At 51.8% G+C, this 24,354-nt stretch overlaps 8 protein-coding genes across 8 annotated transcripts; 4 read left to right on the top strand and 4 right to left on the bottom strand.

The window, feature by feature from the left end:
• Positions 1-121: 121 nt before the first annotated feature.
• On the top strand, positions 122-1,139 carry VTN00DRAFT_3782 (uncharacterized protein; the record flags this gene model as incomplete). Its single annotated transcript, XM_069430137.1, has 3 exons — positions 122-202; positions 274-510; positions 585-1,139. The coding sequence occupies 3 exons, from the start codon at positions 122-124 to the stop codon at positions 1,137-1,139; spliced, it is 873 nt and encodes a 290-aa protein (XP_069289303.1).
• A 201-nt stretch (positions 1,140-1,340) lies between these two features.
• On the bottom strand, positions 1,341-2,309 carry VTN00DRAFT_3781 (uncharacterized protein; the record flags this gene model as incomplete). The annotated part of the gene is made up of 3 exons (XM_069430136.1): positions 1,341-1,418; positions 1,474-2,125; positions 2,239-2,309. The coding sequence occupies 3 exons, from the start codon at positions 2,307-2,309 to the stop codon at positions 1,341-1,343; spliced, it is 801 nt and encodes a 266-aa protein (XP_069289302.1).
• A 232-nt stretch (positions 2,310-2,541) lies between these two features.
• Positions 2,542-2,793, bottom strand: VTN00DRAFT_3780 (uncharacterized protein; the record flags this gene model as incomplete). Its single annotated transcript, XM_069430135.1, has 1 exon — positions 2,542-2,793. The coding sequence occupies one exon, from the start codon at positions 2,791-2,793 to the stop codon at positions 2,542-2,544; it is 252 nt and encodes an 83-aa protein (XP_069289301.1).
• Positions 2,794-3,196: 403 nt separating this feature from the next.
• VTN00DRAFT_3779 (uncharacterized protein) lies at positions 3,197-5,443 on the top strand (the record flags this gene model as incomplete). The annotated part of the gene is made up of 5 exons (XM_069430133.1): positions 3,197-3,286; positions 3,349-3,955; positions 4,014-4,214; positions 4,272-5,104; positions 5,168-5,443. 5 exons carry the CDS (start codon positions 3,197-3,199, stop codon positions 5,441-5,443), a joined length of 2,007 nt encoding a protein of 668 aa, XP_069289300.1.
• Positions 5,444-7,281: 1,838 nt separating this feature from the next.
• Positions 7,282-9,408, top strand: VTN00DRAFT_3778 (uncharacterized protein; the record flags this gene model as incomplete). The annotated part of the gene is made up of 1 exon (XM_069430132.1): positions 7,282-9,408. One exon carries the CDS (start codon positions 7,282-7,284, stop codon positions 9,406-9,408), a length of 2,127 nt encoding a protein of 708 aa, XP_069289299.1.
• A 983-nt stretch (positions 9,409-10,391) lies between these two features.
• On the bottom strand, positions 10,392-12,300 carry VTN00DRAFT_3777 (uncharacterized protein; the record flags this gene model as incomplete). Its single annotated transcript, XM_069430131.1, has 9 exons — positions 10,392-10,476; positions 10,570-10,720; positions 10,845-10,937; positions 11,022-11,239; positions 11,305-11,526; positions 11,593-11,676; positions 11,751-11,841; positions 12,011-12,107; positions 12,166-12,300. The coding sequence occupies 9 exons, from the start codon at positions 12,298-12,300 to the stop codon at positions 10,392-10,394; spliced, it is 1,176 nt and encodes a 391-aa protein (XP_069289298.1).
• A 2,010-nt stretch (positions 12,301-14,310) lies between these two features.
• VTN00DRAFT_3776 (uncharacterized protein) lies at positions 14,311-15,967 on the bottom strand (the record flags this gene model as incomplete). The annotated part of the gene is made up of 2 exons (XM_069430130.1): positions 14,311-15,230; positions 15,298-15,967. 2 exons carry the CDS (start codon positions 15,965-15,967, stop codon positions 14,311-14,313), a joined length of 1,590 nt encoding a protein of 529 aa, XP_069289297.1.
• Positions 15,968-18,332: 2,365 nt separating this feature from the next.
• On the top strand, positions 18,333-23,377 carry VTN00DRAFT_3775 (uncharacterized protein; the record flags this gene model as incomplete). Its single annotated transcript, XM_069430129.1, has 9 exons — positions 18,333-18,577; positions 18,653-18,936; positions 19,023-19,112; positions 19,165-19,770; positions 19,829-19,903; positions 19,957-20,084; positions 20,161-20,306; positions 22,272-22,530; positions 22,595-23,377. The coding sequence occupies 9 exons, from the start codon at positions 18,333-18,335 to the stop codon at positions 23,375-23,377; spliced, it is 2,616 nt and encodes an 871-aa protein (XP_069289296.1).
• Between the last annotated feature and the right edge of the window lie 977 nt (positions 23,378-24,354).

Here is a 24,354-nt window from a genome sequence, read left to right as displayed (position 1 = left end):
GCGAGCCCGCCGCTGGATCAGGCCCGTCGGCCGCAACTTTTCTTACCCCGGCTTTTTTTGAAGGTCGCGACCACGGAAAATACTCGCAATTTGCCTTCAGAAAGTACCAGGGACAGCAAGGATGGGGAAGCGCAAGGAGCTGAAGGACGGGGATGTCGAGATGGGCGGCACCAAGCCCGAGGACGACAGCGGGAGCGACGATGTACGCCGAACTGCACCTCCGCAGCTTTGCGCATAGGATGAGAGTACGCAGAACTGACGATTTAATTGCAGGACATGGAGATGCTGAACGTCGACTTTGAGTGGTTTGATCCGCAGCCCGCAGTAGACTTCCATGGCCTCAAGAACCTCCTGCGACAGCTGTTCGACAACGACGCGCAGCTTTTCGATCTCTCCGCTCTCACGGACCTGATCTTGTCGCAACCGCTGCTGGGGTCGACAGTCAAGGTCGACGGCAATGAATCGGATCCGTATGCGTTCCTGTCCGTCCTGAATCTTCAGGAACATAAGGTATTTTCAATCCCTTTTCTCAAGAAGGAGAAGTAATTCCGCTACGAGGGTCTCAGCTAACTTAACCCCACCAGGACAAACCTGTCATCAAAGACCTGATCACCTACCTCCAAAAGAAAGCCTCCTCGAATCCCTCCTTCTCCCCGCTTGCCTCTCTCCTCTCCCAGCCGACGATACCCGCGATCGGTCTCATTCTGACCGAGCGGCTGATCAACATCCCCACTGAGGTGGTGCCGCCGATGTACACCATGCTACTGGAGGAGATCGCCTGGGCGCTCGAAGATAAGGAGCCGTACAACTTCACACACTACCTGATCGTGTCCAAGACGTACGAAGAAGTGGAGTCGAAGCTGGACATGGAGGAATCGCGCCCACAGAAGAAAAAGAAGAAGTCCGCCGATCACACGTCGGAGGTGTTCTACTTCCACCCAGAGGACGAGGTGTTGCAGCGTCATGCGCTGTGCCACGGTCGGTTCCAGTACACGCATCAGCACGCAGAGGGCCACTCGGACTCGAAGCGTGCGTTCCAGGAGTTGGGAATCAAGGCCTCAGGAAGTCTGATCCTGATCGAGGCCTCGAAGTTTGAGGCGGCCGTAAAGGACGTTGCGGAACTCTTTAAGCCGGCATGAGAATCATGGATGATGGGAAAAGTTTGAAACGATTATCTTTTTGCATTTCTTTTTTGGGGGGTTTTTTTACAGACGTCTATAGAGCGTATTTCCAATTCCTCGACGACTCCACTTGGGCTCCATTGTATGACACGTCACGTAGCATCATTCGTCAGAAATTATCGAAAAAGCAAGGCATCACACGTCCACATGCTTATCTCCTTATTCCCACTGAGTCCCCTTCAGGCGTTGCATTAAGTACTCCACTTCCACGATCTTCGTCAGCGGGATGACGCACTCCTGCAAAATATTAGCAGACGCAGAGGAACTTATTCCAGTCGTAGAGTAAACAGACCTTGTACATCGAGACCACCGCATCGACGTTAATCTTTTGGTTGCTCTCGTCCGGTGCGGCTGGGTCGGTGCCGTAAGTCTTAGCCTTCAGCCTGAGCCGCTCCAGCACCTTCTGCTCGACCTTGGCATCCGTGATGGCGGCATCAATGCCCTCGCGGTCGCCGGCCTTGATCAACTTGACGAACTTCTCCGGATCCTTCTGGAATTTTGACTCCGCAACGAACTTTCCGAAGTGGATGCGGCGTGAGAGCGCCTGCAGACAGCTAACGTCGCACGTTGCAGAAGAACCGTAATTCTCTTGAGTCTCACCGCGATCTTCGCGTCCAAACTTGCGGCAGGCGGCTGGGAGGATCTCTTCGATGTAACGCTTCTTGATGGTCGCATTCACGTTGACATCGTTGTCGTGGAGGATCTTGGGGTACTGGAGGGGCTGCAGAATGGGCTCTTCGAGCGCATCGGGGAAGAAGGGGTACTCGTCAGGCGACTGATAGCGGCGGACTCTGGACTGGAGGCGTTCCGTCTCGCGGAGGAGGTAGTCCAGCAGACTGAGGTCGGAGCCGGGGATCTTCACACCGCCGGGGACATAGATAGTTTTGTTCAGCGGGAACTGCACGCGCTCGATCAGATGGAAGGTGATGGTATCCTCCAGACGGCTGTAAATGGATGCCTCATCAGTCTTTTGGGTTTCAGACTTACGTAGTAATGGCTCTCTTTTTCCCTTTTGTCATGACACAGGAGGCAGGAAATGAGGGGTAGAGCAACTTACATCAGCTGGAAACGGATATTCGCCAAATCCAGGGCCTTGGAGGCATCTGAAAGATCAATGGCCGTATCCATGGTCACTGCTGGATTGCCAGGATAGCTCTGGTTCGGTGTGGTCTGAAGTCACCACGGAGGAGGGTGAGGAAGAAAAGAAGTTGCAAGCTTTCATTGTCATGCTTGCGGGTGGTTAGGAGACATAACGCGGAGCCCCAGACAACGCGATACGGTTGTCCGACCCTGCGATCCCTTCTCCGCCGGGACCCATCCCCGTAAAGAGATCAGTCCGTTTATTTTGCAATCTCCGATATCAGGGCGTGCCAAAGCTTTTCCCGCAGTGCATGCCACGGCCGTTGGCGGTCTGGAGGGGCATTATAGTGAGCCCTGCACCATCATTGAAACGGCGGTCGAAACAGGCTGAGAGCAGAGGGCAGCCCTCGGGATGCCCGAGCATGATGGCACTCAGGCCGACCATGGTCACTGGGTGATATTGAGAGGATTGCATGGTGGACAACGAGAGTTTCTTAATGGTGAAGGCGGTCACTGCCATGTCACGCACCATATGTGGCATCCGTCCTGATCTCCGAAATGCGTGGAAAGGCTGGACCGAGGCGGATGTGTTGGCTGACACTTCAACTTCGCGGGGAAAACCCCCTGCCTGGAGATCGGGTATTTAGGGGCTACTCTGAGCTTCTCTTTTCCTCTCCTATACTACGGAATCCGGCGGCTCTCGATGCGTCTCGAGTTGGAAGAACCGTGGCCGCGTATGGTAACCAGGCCCTGCGTTGCTCCGTACAGCCCGTAAAATTACACTTCCGGCGGAATTTCGGTATCCTCGCACAGCGTTGTCGAAGTCGCTCGACAGACTCTGATCACGAACTGACACTCTCCATCGCCGCCCTCCTCCCCCATCCCGACATCCCCGTTGGGTCTCTGAGTCTCTCCTCACCCCTCCGGTCTGTCTCATGGACGACTCAGGGCGCAATGACTCGCCTTCCCGCCGATTGGCAGCTGCAGCTGCGGAGGACGAATCCTTGCTGGGAACAGGCTTGACGGTAAAGCTCACCCGCAATCCTCCATTCCTTCGCAAAAGGACGTGCTGATCCCCAGATCCAAGGCTCGCCATCTCGAGGCCTTTGGTCGAAAAGTGACGACCACCGCTGGCCATCTGATCGGGCCCGTCTCCGATCCGACCGCCAGTGCCCACTATCAAAATGCTATGACCGAGATACACCGCGAGCTGCGGCGTCCCAACGTCCAGCGGAAGATGTTCTCCCTGGCCCAGACGACCCCCACCGATCTCTTCCGTTCGAAGCTGTCGACCTCCGAAATCCAGTCCCGTGCGCTCTCTTCCCTCCCCGATGATCTCCTTGCAAATATCCCCGAAGACACGAGTTCATACTCTCTATTCCAGGGCTTTCAGGCCTCCCTTCCCGAAACCGACAATGAGCACAGGAAATCCCACCGGAGACGAGGCTCGAGGGGTCAGAAGCTGTTGAACGATGCGGAGCCAGAGCTTGCGCTGCCGTCTTCCTTGGGCGGGCTGAAAAAGGAACGAGAAACGCTGAACCACCGGCTGGAGATGATGGGCATACGAAAAAACATGTGCAGCGCTGAGATACGAGAGATCGACCAAAAAATTGCAAACCTGAACGCCATGCGTAAGATCGTTTTGGACCGGCTGGCCGGATTAGAAATGGATGAGGCACAACTGGAACACGAATGTGGGTGCAAAACGAACCCTGCCTTGTGGATGACTGAGGCCTGACGTCTTGTCAACAGTGGTCGAGCTCGACAATAAGTTGGAAGACATGGAAGAGGCGTTCGAGAAGGAGAGTTCAGCGACTGCACCGACCGCACCGACACCCGGATCAACGGTGAACGAGTCCTTGTCCTCCGAAGACCCTGCCATGGATGCATCCTTCATGTCCGAATCGATCTATCAGAAGCTGTCGCCCAAGAACAAGAAACATAGGACTATAAGTACTGCTGCACCTTGGACCTTTGCTCGGGAAACTCCGATCTAACCACAGCTTACAGAGAAACGATCCATGCCTATCCTACACGAACATTTCGAACCGGGTTCGATGATAAAGGAAATACAAGCACACAATGACATGATTACTGCCATTGATTTTGACTTCCCGTTCGGCACTATGGTTAGTGCCGCATTGGATGACACTGTTCGCGTGTGGGATCTCAACGCAGGACGATGTATGGGCTTTTTGGAAGGCCACCATGCATCCGTGAGATGCATACAGGTTGAGGATAACATTGTAGCTACCGGGTCGATGGACGCCTCGATCCGACTCTGGGATTTGAGCCGTGCTCACTATGTGCCTCGAGACAACCATATCAACAAGGAGATCGAAGAGGAGGATTACGACGGGCTCGATTACTCAAACCCGGAGGATGCTGCCTGCTCACCTCCGCCATCCAGCATGGAAGATTGCCCGCTGATGTCGCTCGAAGCCCACATCGCTGAAGTGACCGCGCTTCACTTCCGCGGCGACACGCTCGTTTCCGGTTCTGCCGACAAGACGCTCCGCCAGTGGGATCTGGTCAAGGGACGTTGCGTGCAGACCCTCGATGTCCTCTGGGCCGCAGCTCAAGCGTCGTCGTCGATCGCCGCAGGAGTCACGTCGCAGTGGCGCCCTACGGGACGGTTGCCAGACGCCTCTGCCGACTTCATTGGTGCTCTTCAGTGTTTTGACGCGGCCCTGGCGTGCGGAACCGCTGATGGCATGGTTCGCCTGTGGGATCTCCGGAGCGGCCAGGTCCACCGGAGTCTCGTGGGGCACACGGGACCGGTTACCTGTCTGCAGTTCGACGATGTACATCTGGTGACGGGAAGTCTAGACAGAAGTATTCGGGTAAGTCTTATTCTGTTGTAGTCTTACTTGCTCTTGGGCTTTTCTGCTGAACTCACTGTACAGATCTGGGACCTGCGGACCGGGTCTATCTACGACGCCTTTGCTTACGACAAGCCGATTACGAGCATGATGTTCGACACACGACGGATCGTGTCTGCGGCCGGGGAGAATGTCGTCAAGGTCTACGACAAGGCAGACGGCCACCACTGGGATTGCGGTGCCGGTGTCACTGCCGAAGAGGACGGGACAAGCCCTGCGACGGTCGAGCGTGTCCGCATCAAGGATGGATACCTCATCGAGGGCCGCCGGGACGGTGTGGTCGCCGCCTGGACATGTTGAGGGGTTATAGAAACTCGAGAGACCACGTTCTTACGGCACACCATGATCCTCCCCACCCCCGGTCATCTCTGTACGCCACGGACGGACCGTGTATACTATTTCTCAGTGTTATAGAGCATATGGGGGCTGGCAGTCGCGCATGACATGGGAGGGATACTCTGTAGCATATCGCGCGATGGCTGTAAAGGACCACAAAGACATGACGTTTTTACGCTCGTTCCTGCGATTTTACATGGCAGTGTACATAGTGATGTTTGATGTTTGATGTGTTAAGATCCCGCGAATGTCGAATAGAACCCCGTGACATCTCCTCTTCGATCCATCGTCAGTACATAGAAGTAGGTATATATTGGTATCCGCGCGGCAGTCCGTGGATCTGCAGCCGCCTGGACCGTTACCCGAAAGAGTCGTGACAGAGCTCGGGCCACCGCTTCAGTCGCGCGCGTAAAAACAAAGGACAGAGACCAACCTCCTCCTGCGACGTCGAGGCTCCCCATTCTCCTCCCACAATAGATCAATCTAGCACTTCTTGCTGTCGCAATTAGATCAGTATTATCCAAGGATCTGTGTCCGACAGCTGCACAGCCGGACCTCTCGTGAGGAGGTATACGCGGTGACAGAACGTGCTGCTACGATAGGCCGCGCTAGCGCTTCCAGGGAACCAACCACCGCGACTCGTGATCCCCAGAAACACCATACAATATTATTCCCATATATGTACGGCGCTCCTGTCACTGCAGAATAAGTGGTCCTGGGACTGTTCAAACTGCGCATCTCTGGAGCGTCGCATCCGCAGAGATATTTCATCTTGCGCAGTTCCCCCTTTGATCGTCTGTGGCTTGGGTGTCGCGCTTCACGGCGCCGCTCTTGACACCTGCGGCCAGTACCCGGAGCACACCAAGGGAGATCTCCGGGCTGGGTGATCAGAGGTACGGGAGGACGCCTCGACAAACGTCTACTCTTATCATTTGTCCCGATCAGCTGGAGAGGTGCTCTGGCGGGGCAATTAGCAGAGATAAGGATCGTCTTTTGCGTTTCTCTCGCAGCGATCTCTTCTGATCGTCAACATCTCGTCTCTTTGTGTCTCCTCAACCACCACCACTATCTATCTATGACCTGGCTGTCAAGTGCTTCAGATTCGTCCCCCTCCATCTAATCATCTTACAACATTATTCTATTGTCAACTTCCAAGGTAGCTTGGTCTACCCGCTTTGTCCTGCTTTTCTAGCAGACGCGTCTCTTGTGGACATCAGATTCCTGGCCCTGACTGCAGGGCCGTCTTCGTCGCACAGCCTGGATCCTGCAAACAGGTTTACCTGATTGCTCTCAGCCGAGTAACCGTGTCTGTTTCGATCACATTGTGAGTATCCATACCTGTTACTTCCGCATGAAAGAAGGGGGAGAAATAAGCGTGGTTCATTCATTCTTCAACCGTATTTCTTCCAAAGTTTGTCTCGTTTTTCCCTTTTCAAGATTGGAACAGGCTGAGATTCTTGCGTTGAATCCTTCCTGCTACATGTATGACTGCCTTTTGCTTCCTACTGCCCACAGCGCACGTTGGATACCCGAGTGATTGCTAGCGCATCTGGTCTGGTTTTCCACTATCTCGCTGTTTCTCTATTTGCATACCTGATTGCCTTTCCACCACGTTATGTTTATACCCTATGGCTGCCAATTTTCCCAATTTCCATTTTTGGCATTTGATGAGCCATTGTTTGCTTGCTATCCATCATGATTTTCAGCTGTTGATGGGACTTGGTAATTTCCTCTAAGCAAGCACAACGCCTGGTTCTGACTCCGTTTGACTACTAGAGAGCCATAAATATTGCCAAGAGAAGATGCCTCCGAAACGTGCCACCACTCGCCGCTCTGGTTCCGTTGCGTCTTCAAGACGGTCTGCTCGTGCTGAGACTCCTGCCGGTGATGTCTTCAACCCCGGTCTGCCGGAGATCCGGAGCAAGCAGTCATTTGCTTATGGCTCCTCGAAAACACCGACTCTTCCTCGCGAGCTGAATGTGAAGTCGGAAATGGACCTGGGGCAAATGGCTGAGAATATCGACGCAGGGTTACGACAGGCCCACGAACCCGTCGACTTCAGAGCTATCGAGCAACATGCGCGCAGCAGCAACGAGCCGCAAATGATTACCCGTTCTCAGCGTCGCTCTTCTGCCAGCGTGTCTCCTAGCCGTAAACGCTTTGAACGTCAGCCGACTCCCGACCAACGACAGCTGCTTGATGCGCTTCGAGAAGCCTCCGAGAGTCCTTCTCTCTCACCTCCTCCCAAAGTTTCCGCCGAGATACAGACCGGCAGCTCTACTGCTACGCCCACACCTCCGGTCCAGCGCACTCTGTCTACTGTGTCAACTCCTTCTGCTCCTTCTGGCTTCACCTCCTTACCGGAGCATCTCCGTCTGACAAGCGATCATCTTTATCCTCGCCTTCCGGACGTTGGATCTCCACCCCGTCCAGGCTCTGCTGGCGCAGAGTCGCTCAACGAGTCGACAGTGTCATGGAATGTCGAGCGTGACCTCCAGAGAAATGAACTCCAGCGCACTAGGCCGAACAGGTACCGCGAGGATGGCAGCAACATCAACGCTCGTCCTGCTCGCCGTGTGTCCGCTCTCGCATTCTCTCAAAATAATACTGCTATCGAGCAGTCTGAATCGGAGTCTTCGCCGTCTCCACCGCCAGTTTCTACTGCCCCCGCTAAGACTATCATAACTCATACTCCTCCTCGGGAATCTCCGGTCGACGATGTTCCTCCAGCAACTTCTGAAAAATCTGCCGATTTCATGGTGCCGCGTGTCGAAGTCACCGCAACTCCGATCACTCCCCGCAGAATCAAGTTCAATTGGACCGCTGTCCTCGCGGTCCTAGCGGCCTTCACAGCTGTTCTTGCGGCCTATATGTTCGGTGACAGGCTTGCAGCAGCCTCACGCACTATTTCTTCATCGCTTCCAGTTAATGTGCGGCCCCCTTACACCATACCGAACGCCTCCGACTTCGAAACCGTAAAGCGTCTCTCGAATCAGGTCGAGAGACTCGGGTCTCAGGTCTTGTCAATGTCCCAGGAAATGAGCTCCGTCAAGTCGGAGTATAGTAAGGTGGCCTCTGAAGTGACAGCAGTGCCGCCGACACCAGCTGTTCCCCGGGAGATGCCCAAAGAAACACCAAAAGTCAATTTCCTCTCGCTGGGGATGGGCGCAGTGATTGACCCTTATCTCACCAGCCCCACTGTCGACCGACGCCGCAGCGTCCTCCAGCGCATCTACAACTCCATCGCTGGCCACCAGCAGCGAGGACCAAAATCCCCCATCGCCGCCCTCACTCCGTGGGACGGTGTCGGGGACTGCTGGTGCAGCGTTCCGCGCTCCGGCATGTCCCAATTGGCAGTGCTGCTTGGCCGACAGACGGTGCCGGAGGAGGTCGTTGTCGAGCACATCCCGAAAGGAGCGTCTCTCTCTCCCGGTGTCGCACCCCGCGAGATGGAACTATGGGTGCGGTTTGCACCCAACCGGAATCCCACCACTACCATGGGTTCGTCTCCCTCCGCCGCCTCCACCTCATCCAGGATCCTCCCTTCCTTCTTAGACCGCCTCTTCTCTTCCTCTCGTCCTTCCGCTGCTGGTTCTTCCCCGTCTCCGACGCTGTCAACGACCCCGATCTTTGCCCGCGCGCCCTCCTCCGCCTCCTTGTACGACACCATCATGCAGACTCTCCGCCAGACGTATCCACGTGAGCCAGAAACGGCTTACTCGGATGACCGGCTTCTCGGACCATCCTTCTACCGCGTGGGGAAGTGGGTGTACGATATCAATAGTGAAGAACATGTCCAGCGGTTCAGTCTGGACGCCATCATCGACATCCCTGCTCTCCGCGTGGATAAGGTCGTGGTCCGCGTCAATTCAAATTGGGGTGCTAATCATACATGTCTCTACCGAGTGAGGCTGAATGGCCACTTATGATCGTGTCGTCCAGCGGGTTAGTGTGGCATTTTGTGGTTTCTCCGTTCTTGACCTTGTTTTTATAACGGCATGGCGTGTTTCTGGTCTCTTCTGGCGTTCTGCAGACGGTTCAGCTTGGTGGTTTGGAGTCGGCCAAGGGCAGGATATACCTTTTGCTCTGTTATTATTTTTTTTCTTCTCTATCATGGATCGCCGATGCCCCGTGTCCGATTGACCTGACCTGGAGTCGAATCGAACCGAAACCTCGTCTGACCTGATCGTTGTTTCCTCTCTTGCTGTATTCGAGCGGAGGTCCTTCTATCAGGGTTACTCGGCTCTATTTGTTTTCTGTTCTGTACTTCTGACTCAATGTCCGCGGGCTGGTGGATTGGTTTGGCGCTGTCTTCTGGATTGAAAATCACTTTTGGATTCAATGCATGTTGAATGAGGACGAAAAAAACATCGTGATACCAATTGCGCCCCTTTTTTTAAAAACAGGAAATTTTATTCTGTCACTGTACTTTATTGCATTATCTGTACTGTACTGTATATAGATAGATGGTGACAACGTACGGAAAGCAATTTCTGTGAAAGACAGATGCTCTACCAACAAGTAGCTCTTTTATAATTTTTTTATCTCATTTCAATTTTTTATTGTCACTCCATTGGACTTCACGCGACACGAAGCACAACACCGGTCATAGTCCCCAACTATTCTTCCTCAATCCGGCTTTATTTATTTCTGTATTTCTTCCTCAAAACCCAAATCATACTAGTCGACTCTCGAGTCTCAAGGAATTTATGCTTCCGCTGTGATTGATTTACCCGATACCGACCGACCGAAATTCTCCTCTTCTCTTCCTACGAGGACACAAACAATTGCTCTAGGCCCGATGTCCAACAGAATACCGTCCTCGTCATACATATGCTAGACCTCTTCTTTCCGCATCTGAGTCGAGGTCGAAGAACTCGATATGATAACGGTACGATGTGTCCGTCTTGTCCTACAGCTCATCCGACTCCGACACCGTGAGCGGACCCTTCTTCACCATCATCGTCAGGATCTCGTAGAGGATGTCCGCGGCGGCCCTGGGAAGAGAAAGAAAAAAAATTGTCAGAAACATTCCGCCTCCTGTGTGTGTGAAGGTAATAAAGTAAAAAGGAGCAGGGGATGAGACTTACATAGTCGACAACTCGGCATTGGTGTCGTACGCGGGCGCGACCTCGACGATGTCCGCGCCGATCAGGTTCAGACCGTCCAGGCCGCGGACGATGGTGCGCAGCTCGCGCGTGGACCAGCCGCCTGTTTCGGGGGTGCCGGTTGCGGGGGCGTCTGTTGTATTGATAAGTAGTTGGTAAGTATATTGGAAGAATTGATGATGGAGGAACTAATAATAGGTAGGTAGGTATAATGGATGATAGAATGGTATGTGTGACTTTATGAACTTATGACTTACAGGCCGGGTCAAGAGTGTCGATGTCGATTGAGAGGTAGACGGGGTTCTCGGTGCCGACTCTATCGCGGATCTTCTTGATGATGCCGTCCATTCCTGCGGCAGTTTCCAACATGGTTAATAAAAATAAACTGGCCGGTCCCTTTGCCCTTCAGGACGTTTTTGATTGTTCGTGCTTACCGATGGTATCGATCTCCCGGGCCTCCACGATCTGGAACCCGACGTATCCGTCGTTCTCGTAGTCCGAGAGACCGGACAGGGTGGTGCGGATGCCGGCGTGGATGTTGGTGTCGTTCCTCAGCAGGCCCTCCATGGCGGCGTGGTAGAAGTAGGTGCCGTGGTTGATGGAGGCGACCTTGCTGGGCGCTCCGCCGAAGACTTTGGGTTTCCATGTGTCCCTGAATCATTGTAATTAGCGGATATAATGTCCCTGTGTAATTTGAGGCTAATGAGTAGGGCCTACAGGTGACTGTCGAAATGGATGACGGTCACAGGCCCATAGGCCTTGTTGATACTTCGCAGCAGGGGGAGGGTGATGGTGTGGTCACCGCCCATGGTGATAATGCGAGGCAGCGTCTTGCCGGCCTTGGAGATACCCTTCTTATCGGCATCGGTGAAGGGCTTGCGCATCAGGACGCTGTTGTGGCCTTCCTCGATCTGCTGGATGGCCCAGGCGTTGTCGTATCTGTAGAACTCCTTAGCCTTTGGTTCTTCCAACAAGATAACGGAAAGAAAAGGAAAAGAAACATACGAAGTAACAGGAATATCACCACAGTCAATGACCCTCATCTCATTGTGAAACGGATTCGCCTGGAGAGGCACATTGTAGCCACCGCTGAACCCCAGTTTTCGTGAGCCTTTGCCCGCGCAGCAGATGTAAGCTTAGAGTTCTTCCGGACAACAACATACTAGAGATTGAGACGGCGAGAACCTTGTCTGATGCCGCTGGGGCCAAATCTGGCGCCTGGTCTGTAGGACGTTCCGGTGTCGAATGGGGCTCCTGTAGCAGAAGAAGTGGACAGTTAGTAATGTACGTCAGAACGAGGAACTTGGGGACGGTTCCAGCGATGCCATATATAAATGGTGTTAACTGACACCAGAAAGCGGCAGACAGGTCAAATATCACGCATGATTCAAAACGAAAACAGCCGGACAAAGAAGTCACTCACCCAAAAACGCAATATCATATCTCTCGTCCTCGCTCGCCAGACACGGGAAGTACGGCAGCCGTCCGAACGTCGAGATGCCCGAGAAGACAGAGTCCGCCTGCACCGGTCAATTCTGATGCACCTCCAACAGACCTTTCTCTCCTTGATTCATTTACCTGCTTCCCACCATCTCCAGGCAGGGTGTTATACCACAGACCCTGGTGTGGACCAGCCATGGGCATCTGGTGGTGATCGCTGTGCGCGCTCACGACAGCCCCGAGGGCTGTGATAGCCAATGCGGGGACGATCATGGTGACTGGCTGACTGCTACTTCTGTTCTACGGGAGATGTCTCAGGGGAGAAAATATCAAGATCAGGGATGAGGAGATGAAAAAAAAAAGACAAAAGAGATAACGGACACCGCTACGTGATATACCTGCTGCACTCGCGGCAGACAGAGAGCTTGCTTGACCCGGAGACCTGGATCTGGAGAGAGAATCCGATCGGAACCAGAGCCATATCATTCGTTTTACTTCCCTCGAAGCAACCAGCCTCGGTACAAGGATGTCTGTCGACCTCATTTTTGTTGCTCTTACCTAAGAGCAAGAGACAAGAGACCTGCTGAACGCGCGTTGCGTTGATACGGGTGTGACCGTGCTTCCCATCCCATATCCAAGCACAGGATAGGACAGGACAGGTCGGATAGGATGGTGGGAAAGACATTATGATGACCCATTACATACTGGAGGATTATCCACGCGATACCAGCCGTGTCTGTTCCTTGAAAGACGACGGGGATTTCCCTTACGAGAGAGGACTTGCGGTTCCATTGCTTCCCTTTTTGTTCGCGATTCCCGCTGACGCTGTGCATGCAGTTTCACCCGCATGAAGACCATAGCCGTGGCTATGATGACGACCTCGATAACACAGAGCAGATTACTATACTAGGCCATGTGGGGTGGGGGGTACTGTCAGAGCAGAGTCTCATGGCCAGAAACAAAGACATACAGAGGGTGTGTTATCGTCTCGTCATCCCCGAAACCTAGGTACGAGGGCATCGCCATCATCCTTCCTATCCGGGGAAAAGAGCAGAGAACCTTCAGGTCTGGACCTCACATGTCGATTAGCCAAAGAGCTCGAAAATTTCCGCGGCAGAATGTTCTGCACCTGCATGCTGCAGGCACGTCAAGTCGGCATGTCGAAGCATGGCACACGTCTGGGTCATGGTCCTCGTGAAGGCCCGCCCATAGCTCATATCAGTCAGTGCATAATCCATATCGGCTTATCGGCGTTGATAAATCGATAGTCGATAGGGTAAGAGAAACGTGAAGCGAAACCCGCGGAACACAGGCACGCGCTAGACCAGGGGCTAGTTAGGGCTGTGTCGATCCCATCGTGGCCCCTCGTTTTTCCCAGACCTTACTGTATGGATTGGTCGGGAAGATATCTAAAAAAAAAAAAAAAAAAAAAAAAAAAAAAAGTATGCTAACTGATACTGAGTACTAACTGAAAGGAACTTAGCTAAATCAGCCCTGACACGAGCATCGTAGGAAAAAAAGCTTCTTGTTATCCACGTCTCGTGTACTTACCCTTAAGCGTCCTGAACAGATATACAGTGCTTGGCCTATCGATTGATTGACTCAAAAAGGCAGGTCGGAAGAGGACCCTGTCTAAGGACGTCTTGGAACTCACCTCACCTAACCCCGGGACAACCCCGATCGAAATCGTTCGAAATGGAACTTGACAAGAAAAGAAAGCAGAACAACAAAAAGTAATACGATAACACTTACGTCACAATCCATGGATCAATTGATTCCTCTTACCGACACTAATCGAGGGGAGAAGGGAAAGGGACATTGATACATCACATCCCGGTTAGTTCGCTTATCCATTATCATCTTTTGTCCAATACTATTATTTATGATTACTGTCGCTATTATTATTAATCGGATGACATGAGATGATCACTACTACCACAACTTCCAGTAGCAGTACCCCGGCAGCCATGGTTGAGGAATTGCTCTCAGTCATCTCTTTCGCGCAATCATGTCAGTTGCAGATTGTGCGCGAGGAGTAGCACACCTACTAACGAGGGATGAGGTATTAATCAATATTTTTGTCTTTGCAGATGTTCTATAGGAGGGGGACGGATTGGAGCGGTCCTTGGAGAGATGACGTCACTCGCTTTGTCGACCTCATATACTAGGATTTCTTTCTATGTATCCGGTATCATCGAATAATTCATGTCCATCGTGAGTCACTTGTTTTCAACTACCTTCCGGAGATATTAGTAGGGTGGTCAGAATATAGTCCCTTCAAACTCAATACTCCATCCCCGCCTCCACGCGCCCGTCCACATCCACATCCACATCCATCCGCTTGAACGCCCTCACAACCTCCCTCTCCCAGTCACTCAGCGCCACAATCCCCCACTCCAGCGCCCCGACCAGATACAGCGCGATGCACTGCCCGACCCAGAGGCCCTTGAGCCCCCAGCCGTGGAAGGCCAGCCAGATCCCCAGGGGCAGCGCGCCGCAGTAGTAGCTGACGAGGTTGACCGCGGCGCCGACGTGCTGGCGGCCCATCCCTCTCAGACTGCCGCCGCAGCTGCCGTTCAGCCCGTCCGCGATCTGGAAGAGCGCGACGTAGGGCAGGACGTGCGCCGTGAGGTCGACGACGCGCGGGTCGTCGTTGAAGATCTTGGCGAAGTGGTGTCTCGTGCCCATCAGGATGGCGAGCACCACGGTGCCCAGGAGCATGCTGAGCCAGGCGGCAGTGTTGGCCGCTCTCGCGGCGCCAGGGGCGTTTTTCGCGCCGAGGAGGTTGCCCACACGCGCGGAGGCCGCGACGCCGACACCGAAGGGGATGGTGTTCATCACCTGGTCCGCGGTCATGATCACGCTCTGGGCCGCGAGCGGGATCGTGCCCAGTCGGCCTGCGGCCAGGGCGACGATCTCGAACGCCCACCACTCCGTGCCGACGTGGATGATGCCCATGAAGGCGAGGCGCGCGAAGGTGCCCGTGTTGTGGAAGGCGCGGCGCGTCCAGCCGCCCCAGCACTCGGAGCCGGCGATGAAGCGGGCGTAGAGGACCAGGAGCGCCAAGGAAAGCCAGTAGGAGATGCTGGTTGCGAGGGGTGCGCCTAGGAGGCCGAGCTTGAAGGTGTAGCAGAAGAGGTAGTTCAGACAGCCATTGAGGGGAGACGTTATGAGGAGGACGTAGGTCCCAGGACGCATGATTTCTGTGTATAGTCTCAACTTAGTGGCCTGGAAAACGTATTGTACCATTTGAAACGGAAATAATCATACCTTGCGCCTGGAGGTACTTCTTCATGGCCTCAAAGTAGATATACCCCAAACCACCCGGGATCAAACAGGTCAAGAACCTCGCACTGTCCCTCGACAAGGCCGGATCTTGACCCAGGAACTTGAACACCGGCTCCGAGCACGCCCACAGGATCGCCACGGGCACATAGAACAGACCCAAGATGAGGAACCCTCTCTGCAGGAGGATGCCCAGATCATGCTTATTCGAACTCCCCGTGAAGGTCGACGATGCCAGCGTATCCAGCGCCGTCGTCCCTCCCAGCGCGATCAGCCACGCCGTGCACATCGCAAACATGTACGAGAACGCGGCCGTGGCCAGGTTCTCGGGCGAGGAACGTCCCACGACCAGCACGGAGATGGTCTGCAGGCTGTTCTGCAGCGTGTAGGCCAGGATGACGGGGATCGAGCCCTTCAGGAGCAGCAGGAACTCGTCCAGGACGAGTCGTCTTCTCGACCGGCCCTCGTCTTCACGAGGATAGAGGTCGTCATCTCCGTTGCTGTAAGCACTCTCACTCCCCGGGCCCTTTGGCAGGAGACGTGTGTACTCGTTGGGTGGGGTGGTGTCTGCCAGAAGAGGCCTGTCGTCGATGTCGACCTCGTTGTTGCTGCTTCTGCTGCCGCCACTGCCCGCAGCGGGGATATCTCCACCCATTGGGACGGTCAAGCTGCAAGTAAGAAGGGAGATAACCCGGGGTATCAGGAAACAGTTCACAGGTTTCTCTGCTCAGTCGAGGCAGAGTGCATCAGTGATAGTGTATAAATAGAAAAAAAAAAAGAGAAAAAGATCAACGGTCGAAAACTCCAGCAGAGGGTTCCCTCCCAGCAGACAAGCAAAGCAGGCAGCACAGAGAAACAAGAAGCAAGCAAAAACAGCTCAAGGAACCACCAAACGACCAATGACAGATCAATTATCGAGATCTAGCTTTGGGGAAGCAAAGAAGGGCCCATGGTGATCCCACGGGCCACAGGCCCAACATGGGGGTCCTTCTGGGGGCCGAGAGACCCAGTCGAGGCCGGGCGATCCAGACCGATATCCGGAGTGCATAATTTTCTGAGTCAAAGGAAACACGCCCTGTGGTCAACGGTCAATCGATTAATCAGTGAGAAGTGACATGGCGAGACTTGCAAAACTCACGAGTCGCGAGCCAACAGTTGCGTCAGATAAGTCGTTTTTGACTATCAGATGCCGGCAAAGGACGTGCGCACGCCGCAGTGTGACGGATATTATCTCACCGACGTTCCTGGGCGTATCTCTTAGTCGAAGCGAGAGCTAAATGATTATTTGTTAATCATCGGGTTTAGTAGGCGGAAACCAAAGACGGGAGTTGTGCGGAGTCGGTTACGTTTCGCCTTTGGGGGCGGAGATCGCCGGAGATGTTTCGGCGGGTGGACAAGATGGGCATAAGATATGTCTCCCACAACAGAGCGCCATTATTATTATTATGGATGGAGTGACGGACGCCACGTTGTTGCCAGTGTCATACATGACAGCTTGTGGAGGTACCCGCAATGGGTCTTGCATATTGCTCCAGACCGGCCTTTTACTTAGCCTACGCACGTACAGTAAGTACCTGGCTAACACATGTGAAACTGAACTTCCAGCCCTATATTACCCTCACTAGTTAATGCGTAGGTAGTCTACCTCTCTCACATGTTTAGGTCAGTTTAAGAATACTTCAGATCGTTGTGCTGTTGTAGGATACGCACTCCAAGTACTCGAGGCACTTGAGCATAACTTATGCTTGGCAATAAACGACACGCACTACCTGAGGTTAGAAAGAAGATGCTCCTCTCTCTAGGTACTGTACGTAGTGGTCTACTACACCTGTTGCTTGTGTTTTGTACTTTGTACTGTACTCAAAAGCAAATATTTTTCCGACAATGGCATTGTTTGTTTAACCTTATGTGCACACATATGCATGGAATGCATCATTCTGGACTTACGATTTGGTTCCTGCATGTTATTTCTGTGCAATACACAGTACATATTCTCCGTATCTAGTTCTCTCCACTACGGTTCAGTGCAGCATCCCACGTGCGATAAGCATCTCCCCTGCATCTGCATCGCCGTTTGATATCCGTTTCATTTCAGAATACGCTGTTTGGATTATGCAATTAATTATCCGGTTTTCTCCAGCCAGATATGCCGTAAGATAGCAGATAAGCTGCTATAGATAACAACCGCTTATCCTTATCTGAACCTGGCCTAGCCCTCAATTGGCGGCATCGCGTCAGACCTTTCTAGTCACCCACGCGAAACATCGAAAGAGACTAGCCACTAGCATGCGTATCGGAGATAAGTCAAACCCATACTTTGACTGACTGGCTACTATGCGGTTCGCGGGACGGCAGGTTATCAGTGTTTTGTTTCCGTAGGTGCCAGGTCCTGTACGGGTATACCCAGGGTCATTATTCTTAGAACTGACCGTTATTATCAGTCAAGGTACATCATTATTCAGACCGGATCGCGATACTCAATTGAGATAAACTCGACAGAGGAAACCTCCATGAAGATGAATCAGCCGTTGACCGGAAAACCATGACATCCGGGCATCGCGATGAGGTCCATTGATTGGACTAGAGAAATAGACTTTGATATCACCTTCCATGGGGATGGGGACTACCGTAAGACTTACCACCCTGTAAGCAATTTATCCATCTCGTATGTTGGTTGGTGTTTGGCATCGAGTGCGCCGTGCGGTTCGACTGGTCTGATCTGTGACATCGATGTCCACGCGGCGCTGAGATGTCCATGTACTCTAGACCAGAGACTAGCTAGGCGCATCTAATATGGGAAGATAAGCAAAAGTAACTATATGACCCCGATATTCATCGCTTCTTGTTTTGAGTCTCGCGAGGTAAAGACGCCTTAGCTTCCAGCTTGTATTCCTTGCTTTTTTTTTTGTCCGACATTGTTGTTTTGCTCTTTTGGGTTGTACATATGCACGTCTGCATAATCCTGCTATCGAGTAGATCCAGGAAAGAGATAGTGACATCTCGCGCATCCGGTCATCAGTATGGAGGAGAAGCAAAAGGAGGTCTCCGGCACGGAAGAGGCCATCACGACAGATACCTCGAACAGTCTCAAAGAGAAGAAAGTTGCAGTCTCGACGAGCCACGGGGTTATTTGCGATGCACCTGCGGGGAGTGAGGTGACAAGTGATGGCATCAAGTTGCATCCTCAGCCGACTTCTGACCCTCTTGATCCGTTGAACTGGTCCAGTCTGCGGAAGCATATTATTCTGGGAATTGTGATGTTGAAGTATGGTCTCCTGAGCTTCAACGTCGCCAATGGAGCCCCTTGGTCGTCGTATCTGGAAGTGCTGACCGTCTAAAGATACTTCCTATTCACATATATCACGACGACCACCGTGCCGTCCTTCCCCGACATCCAGGCGCAGTTCGACATCTCATATTCGCAAGTAAATTGGACCGTCGCCATTCCGGCGCTGGGTCTCGCCGTCGGTCCTCTCTTCTGGTCCTCACTCAGCGACATCTATGGCCGCCGTATTATCTTCATCGTCGGAACTATCATCTCCCTGGTCTCTACGATTGGCGCTGCTGTCGCCGATACGTATGAAGGGTATATGGCTGCTCGTTTCTTCCAGGGCTTTGGGGTCAGTCCTGCTTCTACTGTGGGGATGGCTGTAGGCAAGTACTTCCAGTCGTTTTCACGCCTTGGAAATATCGTTTCTGACTGTGACTAGTCGGTGACCTCTTCTTCGAGTACGAGCGTGGCCAGAAGCTCGGTCTATGGGTTCTCGCCATCGACTCTGGACTTTTACTGGGCCCGACTTGTAAGTTGATTCGTTCCTGGCGCGGACTATTTATGAACTGATCTGTCCCTAGTCGGAGGATTCTTGAACGTCGTGAGTGCTGCATGGATAAACTGGTTCAATGCCATCCTCTTCGCAGCTCTCCTTGTCCTTGAGCTCTTCTTCATGCCAGAGACTCTGTACCCACGCAATCTTATGCTGCAGCGGATGCCTATGGTGGGAAACGGAGGACCTTTAGCAGTGACAGATATTGAGAAAATCGGCCGTAGGCAGAGCAGTGCGGAGGATGTTGATCTGCCCAGAACGAAGAAGCTTTTCTTTCTCAACTTCAAGCCCGTTCCCGGCATGCGCCACCCCAAACCATGGGATTCCATTGTGCGGTTCCTCCTCACATTTCAGTTCCCCATTGTGGTCATTGGCGTCCTGGGCTATTCCTTTGTGTGGTACTGGTGGGTGCTGTCCGTCATCACGATGCTGCCTGCTGCGTACGTTCAGTATACCCCTCTGATCCAAGGACTGCTGTTCCTTGGTCTGCTGCTGGGGACACTCTTCTCCGAGATATTCTGCTCGGGGCAGTTGAGCGACTATATCGTTGCCAGGCTGGCAAAGAAGAACAACAATGTTCGCGTTGCGGAGATGCGTCTGTGGTTGGCGTATCCGGCTATCTTGATCACTTCCAGTAAGTCTGAAGTCTCATCTGGAGTTGAAGATGGCTAATCTGATCTGTCATCTCCTAGTTGGCCTGATTGTCTGGGGCATCAGCATCGACAAGGGGTACCACTGGATAGTGGGCCAAATCGCCTTTTTCCTCTGTAAGAACCTCCTCCCTATAGGAGTGACACGCAGACTGACAGAAAACCTGCAGTCGCAGCCGGCATCCAGATCGGCAACACTGTGATCAGCAGCTACATCGTCGATAGCTACCCGCTGCAATCTATGAGCGTGATCACCTTTTACGCCGTCTTCCTCAACCTGAGCGCCTTCATCAATCCGGTAAGTCCCTATCTGTTCCCATCCCCTTCCTACCTCAGCCATGCTTGCTTTGACACTTACTGACGGAACAAACCAGTTCTTCATTGCTCCCTGGCAAGCATCCAGCGGGTGGACCTGGACCTTCGCCGCGCAGGGAATCATCGTCTTCTTCGGTGGAATCCCGCTCTTCGCGCTGCTGCATCGGTTCGGAGGGACGTTACACGCTAAATCGCCGCATCCGCGGTGGGTAAATCCGGAGTTCGATACGAGGATTTGAATTCGAGATTTGGCCTTGGTGCATTCAATGTAGATAGATATAATAGGTACTCGACAGTACCTAGGAGACGTATGTACCCAATGTAACCTGAACATATGAGAACACGACGACTCTCAGGAAGAAAAAGGGTGGAAAGAGACTAAACAAGGTGAAAGAAGGAAAGGAAAATAACGGGTCATTTTACGCCCAACTCCAAAGAAACCGGAACTCTGTCAAGTCGCAAATGGCTTTGCTCGGACGATAACTATTTTGTGCTAGCACCTAGCCCAGCCATCGAGGATTTTCACGCAACCTCCAGGCCGTAGGACAAGCTAAATTCCAGAGACAAACGAAATATGGTCATTACCACCATGCTCGCCCTCTCTGAAGGTTGTTTCTTCCTCTTCTTCTCGCCATGTGGGCTGCAAAACATGCGAAGTGATGGATGAGAACCGAGATGGGCGCGGGACAGGACATCAAATCCGTTATAGGTAATCGCTTCTCTTCGTCGCCCTAGATTTTATGGATTGTTCACTGTCATCTTTGACTCTTACACATACGATGCAATATCATCCATAGTTAGTCCTAGAAATCGAAAAAAAAAGGTAAATTTCATGATCCTGAAGGTCTATTACTTCTTGGTCTGTGTTTTCCGTCCGATTGCTTCTCTTTCGGGGCAGAAATCTGTGCCATTAAGTGAATGTCCAGATTATATGCCTGTGGGCCTAACCTGGGGTGAGTGTAGATCTGGACTTGTGAAGGAGCAGTTCGATTGAAGGTTACCTTTGGTTATCACTCACTTGGGCATGGATCCGTTTCGGATGAGAAATGGGCTGAAAGCAGCGGATAGTTAGGAAAGAATGCTAGAAGATAGCTCCTGTTGTCAGTGCTCCCTTCTCTTGTATCTTTTCTTTTTTTTTCCTATAGAGATAGGATAAGATAGCGGTTTTTGTTAAGAACTCGTCCTTTTTGCTTTCGCAATCTATAATGAAAGAAGAAAAAGAAGCAGCCTAGGTTTTACCTTTTCTGAGCGTTTTAAACCGTCTGAGTGTGACCTGCGCATATAGTGTCAATCGTAACTTTCCACCTTCACTATCCAGATGCCTACTTTGGAGGTCCAGGTAGGCGCTGGCATACTCCAACTTGTCTCAGTTCAAGAACACTCAGCAATAAGCCTTCATTACAATTTGGTTGGGCTTTACCTCGTCAATGAGGGTTCTCTGATGGACTTACGCTTACTTTCCTATGCAGAGGTCCAGGAAATTGAACTTGGCATCCGCAATATATTATATCATCCTTTCCTTTGTCTCCGTGGACGAGGTCCGATTTAAACTATCTGTGCCGGTCACGTCCTCCGTCAAAAGAGATGTTAGAAGGAAGATCACGTCAAGATAAGACACAGTTGCATGCTAGGCCACGCAGGTCGTAGCATGACTTGCCGTTTAGTATCGAACTTGCAACCAAAACACCGATTCTCCACAAAGAATGGACAGTTGCAAAGACCTTAACTGGTGGTTATGTCAGCGCATAAAGAAGGGAGATATTAGCAATGCAGCAATCTTCAAAGGTATGTAGAGGACGATATGGATCGAACCTGAGGACTGGATGCTGTTGGCCTCGCAAACTCCACCTGCTCTTCACTGCTTTGGCTAGGCAGTGACGTATAAATCTTTGCACAAAGAAAATGACCCAATTGAATTCACTTCTCTTGTATCAGGTGAAAGGTTCACTGTCTTCCCTGACACATGTGCCAAGTGAAGTCCACAGCTCATCCTTGCGTCCGAACTTCCCATTACGTCCTCTCGTCTCAACTCATACCTCATCTGTTAGTCCCGAAAGGCCTGATATACTCAAACTCAGTCCTGAGAAGGTAATAAACCCCTAAACACGTGCTGTGAATGAAGCCAACAGTCTCATATCAGCAGCTTGCATACGACCAAGATGGTATCCAGAGATGCGAATCAGCCAATCATCTTTCAAGCATTTGGTGAAAGTCCAGATACATGTCTGGATGTTTTTGGCTACAAATTCTATGTCCATTCCCGCATCCTAAAGCTGCACTCGGCTTTCTTTAGGAAGTTTATGGACAGCAACATTGGGAACGTCTCAGATCGCGATGATGTGTCATCCAAAGTTGCCCACGGCATTCGATACCAGTATGTGGCGCAAGCTGACAATGACGGAAGCTGGGGCCTGCAGCCCTTGGAAAAGGTAAGATTCAGGGCTCTATTTTTCTCGCGTCGTCAGAAGTGTAGCTGACTCGCATCAAATTTAGACATCCAAAACCGAAACCCGGGAGATAGAGAACACAGAGGAGGCCGCAAATGTTATTGAAGATCTGCTATGTGCTTTCTACCTCAAACGGCGCTCTATTACTGGCCTGAACCATCTCGCTCGGTTGGTGGATATTGCTGACTTTTACCGGGCGCTACCGATTCTGTCAAACTTCCTGGACTCGAACCTTCTCCTGAGTCCCGGCGTTCTGGATGAGATCGCGGGTAAAAGTTTCTGGGCAATAGAATTAGCAGAGAGGGTTCGATCACCGGTGCTCTTCCGTGAAGCTTTAGTGCATGTAGTCGGACGGTGGGAGACAGAGAAAGGGAAGCTCAACGCTTCTAGCAAAGTCAATCATCTTGTTCAAATTTACCATGGACGACTCCGTGATGACGTTTCGAAGGCTTATCGGTATCTGATAATGCAGACCATGTCATGGAGCCGCGCAAAGAACCCTGCGCTATCCCAGATTGTGGCTCGACAGCTTCTGGAGCTTAACAAGGATGAGAGGCTCGTAGGCCTGAGCGAGCCAGAGTATTTCCGCGCTGTCTACAACCGTCTATCTCAAGTCTTTAATGGTTCAGAAATTCTCAATGGCAATTTCTCGAGGCGCAACGCGCTGGCAATGATGAAAACTCTGAGAGCAGAGGTCGATGAGAAGATCGGTCGTCTTCTCCAGAAGAATCTCATCCTTGGTGCGGGAAATAGTAGCTCACGGTACTTTTTATGCACGGAGTTGGCCGATGACGATCTTCCATGGGATGTAAATGAAAGCGAGTGGTAGGCGTGAGCGTTTTTGGTGGAAGTGCCTAATACACGTCAGTGTATTCCCATGGGCCAGCGGTGGTAACGAAAGTCACGAAGCTATGATCAGTTACGAACAGATTTTCCATGCCATGAGCGATCATGTTTTGATCTATGTATCCATCATACCTAAGACGAAGCTCATCTTTCTGAGGGCCGGCTTTCGAGCGGATACTTTGGCCATCATCCTTGTCCTATCTACCTAGGTAGTTTTTTCAGCTGCTTTGCACAAATACTCCTTTGGAAAATAATGAAAATTGAAGAAAAGTGCAGATAGAGCATGTATTTGTTTATACACGTACGTTCTGGAAGACGAGGAGGTTGCCTGAGAGACTCGTGTTGTTGTGGTGGTAGCGCGGTCACCGGTTCTCGACTCTGTCGGGTGCTTCTCGACCGTTTTTATCAACAAAGAAACCACGGAATTATCTGAGAACTGATAAATTGCGAATAGAAAAGGGGCTCGCATTTTCTGTTGATATGATATCTTCGGCACAGGATATGCTTCCAGGCTTCTTCCTTCCACTTGTTAGTATTTGTTCGCACATATTGTGGATTCGATGATGGCTTTCCACGACGATATAAGATTAGCGTTCCTTTTTTTCGTTAGGTCCTTCCCTCGTTTTCAATAGCTTAACTCTGCATGCTGCTCTACGTTTCGTTTATATCCAAACCCGGATGCCTGTAATTAACTGTTTAAAAGCATCGTTGAAAGGCAAAACGTACAAGTCATTGCTACATTCCTTGCTCCTGCTCACCAAGAATGAGGATATCGCTAGTCATGGCGTGACTGAGAGCTAGTATGATATTATTTTGCACCGGAATCTACAGTACCTCCTGCTTAAGGAGAATGCATTAGTTCTATGCCAGTATTTTACCCAAGGTCCATATTTCTTGAAATTATCTGCTGCCTTGCTCAAACAAGCAATTGACGTCTCTCCCCTCTTGTTTCTCTGTCTC

This window comes from Thermoascus crustaceus, assembly GCF_041956765.1.
Source record: "Thermoascus crustaceus strain CBS 181.67 unplaced genomic scaffold VTN00scaffold_2, whole genome shotgun sequence".
Lineage (NCBI taxonomy): Eukaryota > Fungi > Ascomycota > Eurotiomycetes > Eurotiales > Thermoascaceae > Thermoascus > Thermoascus crustaceus.
Note: the sequence above shows the minus strand (reverse complement) of the source record. Positions and strands in the feature narration are given on the sequence as shown.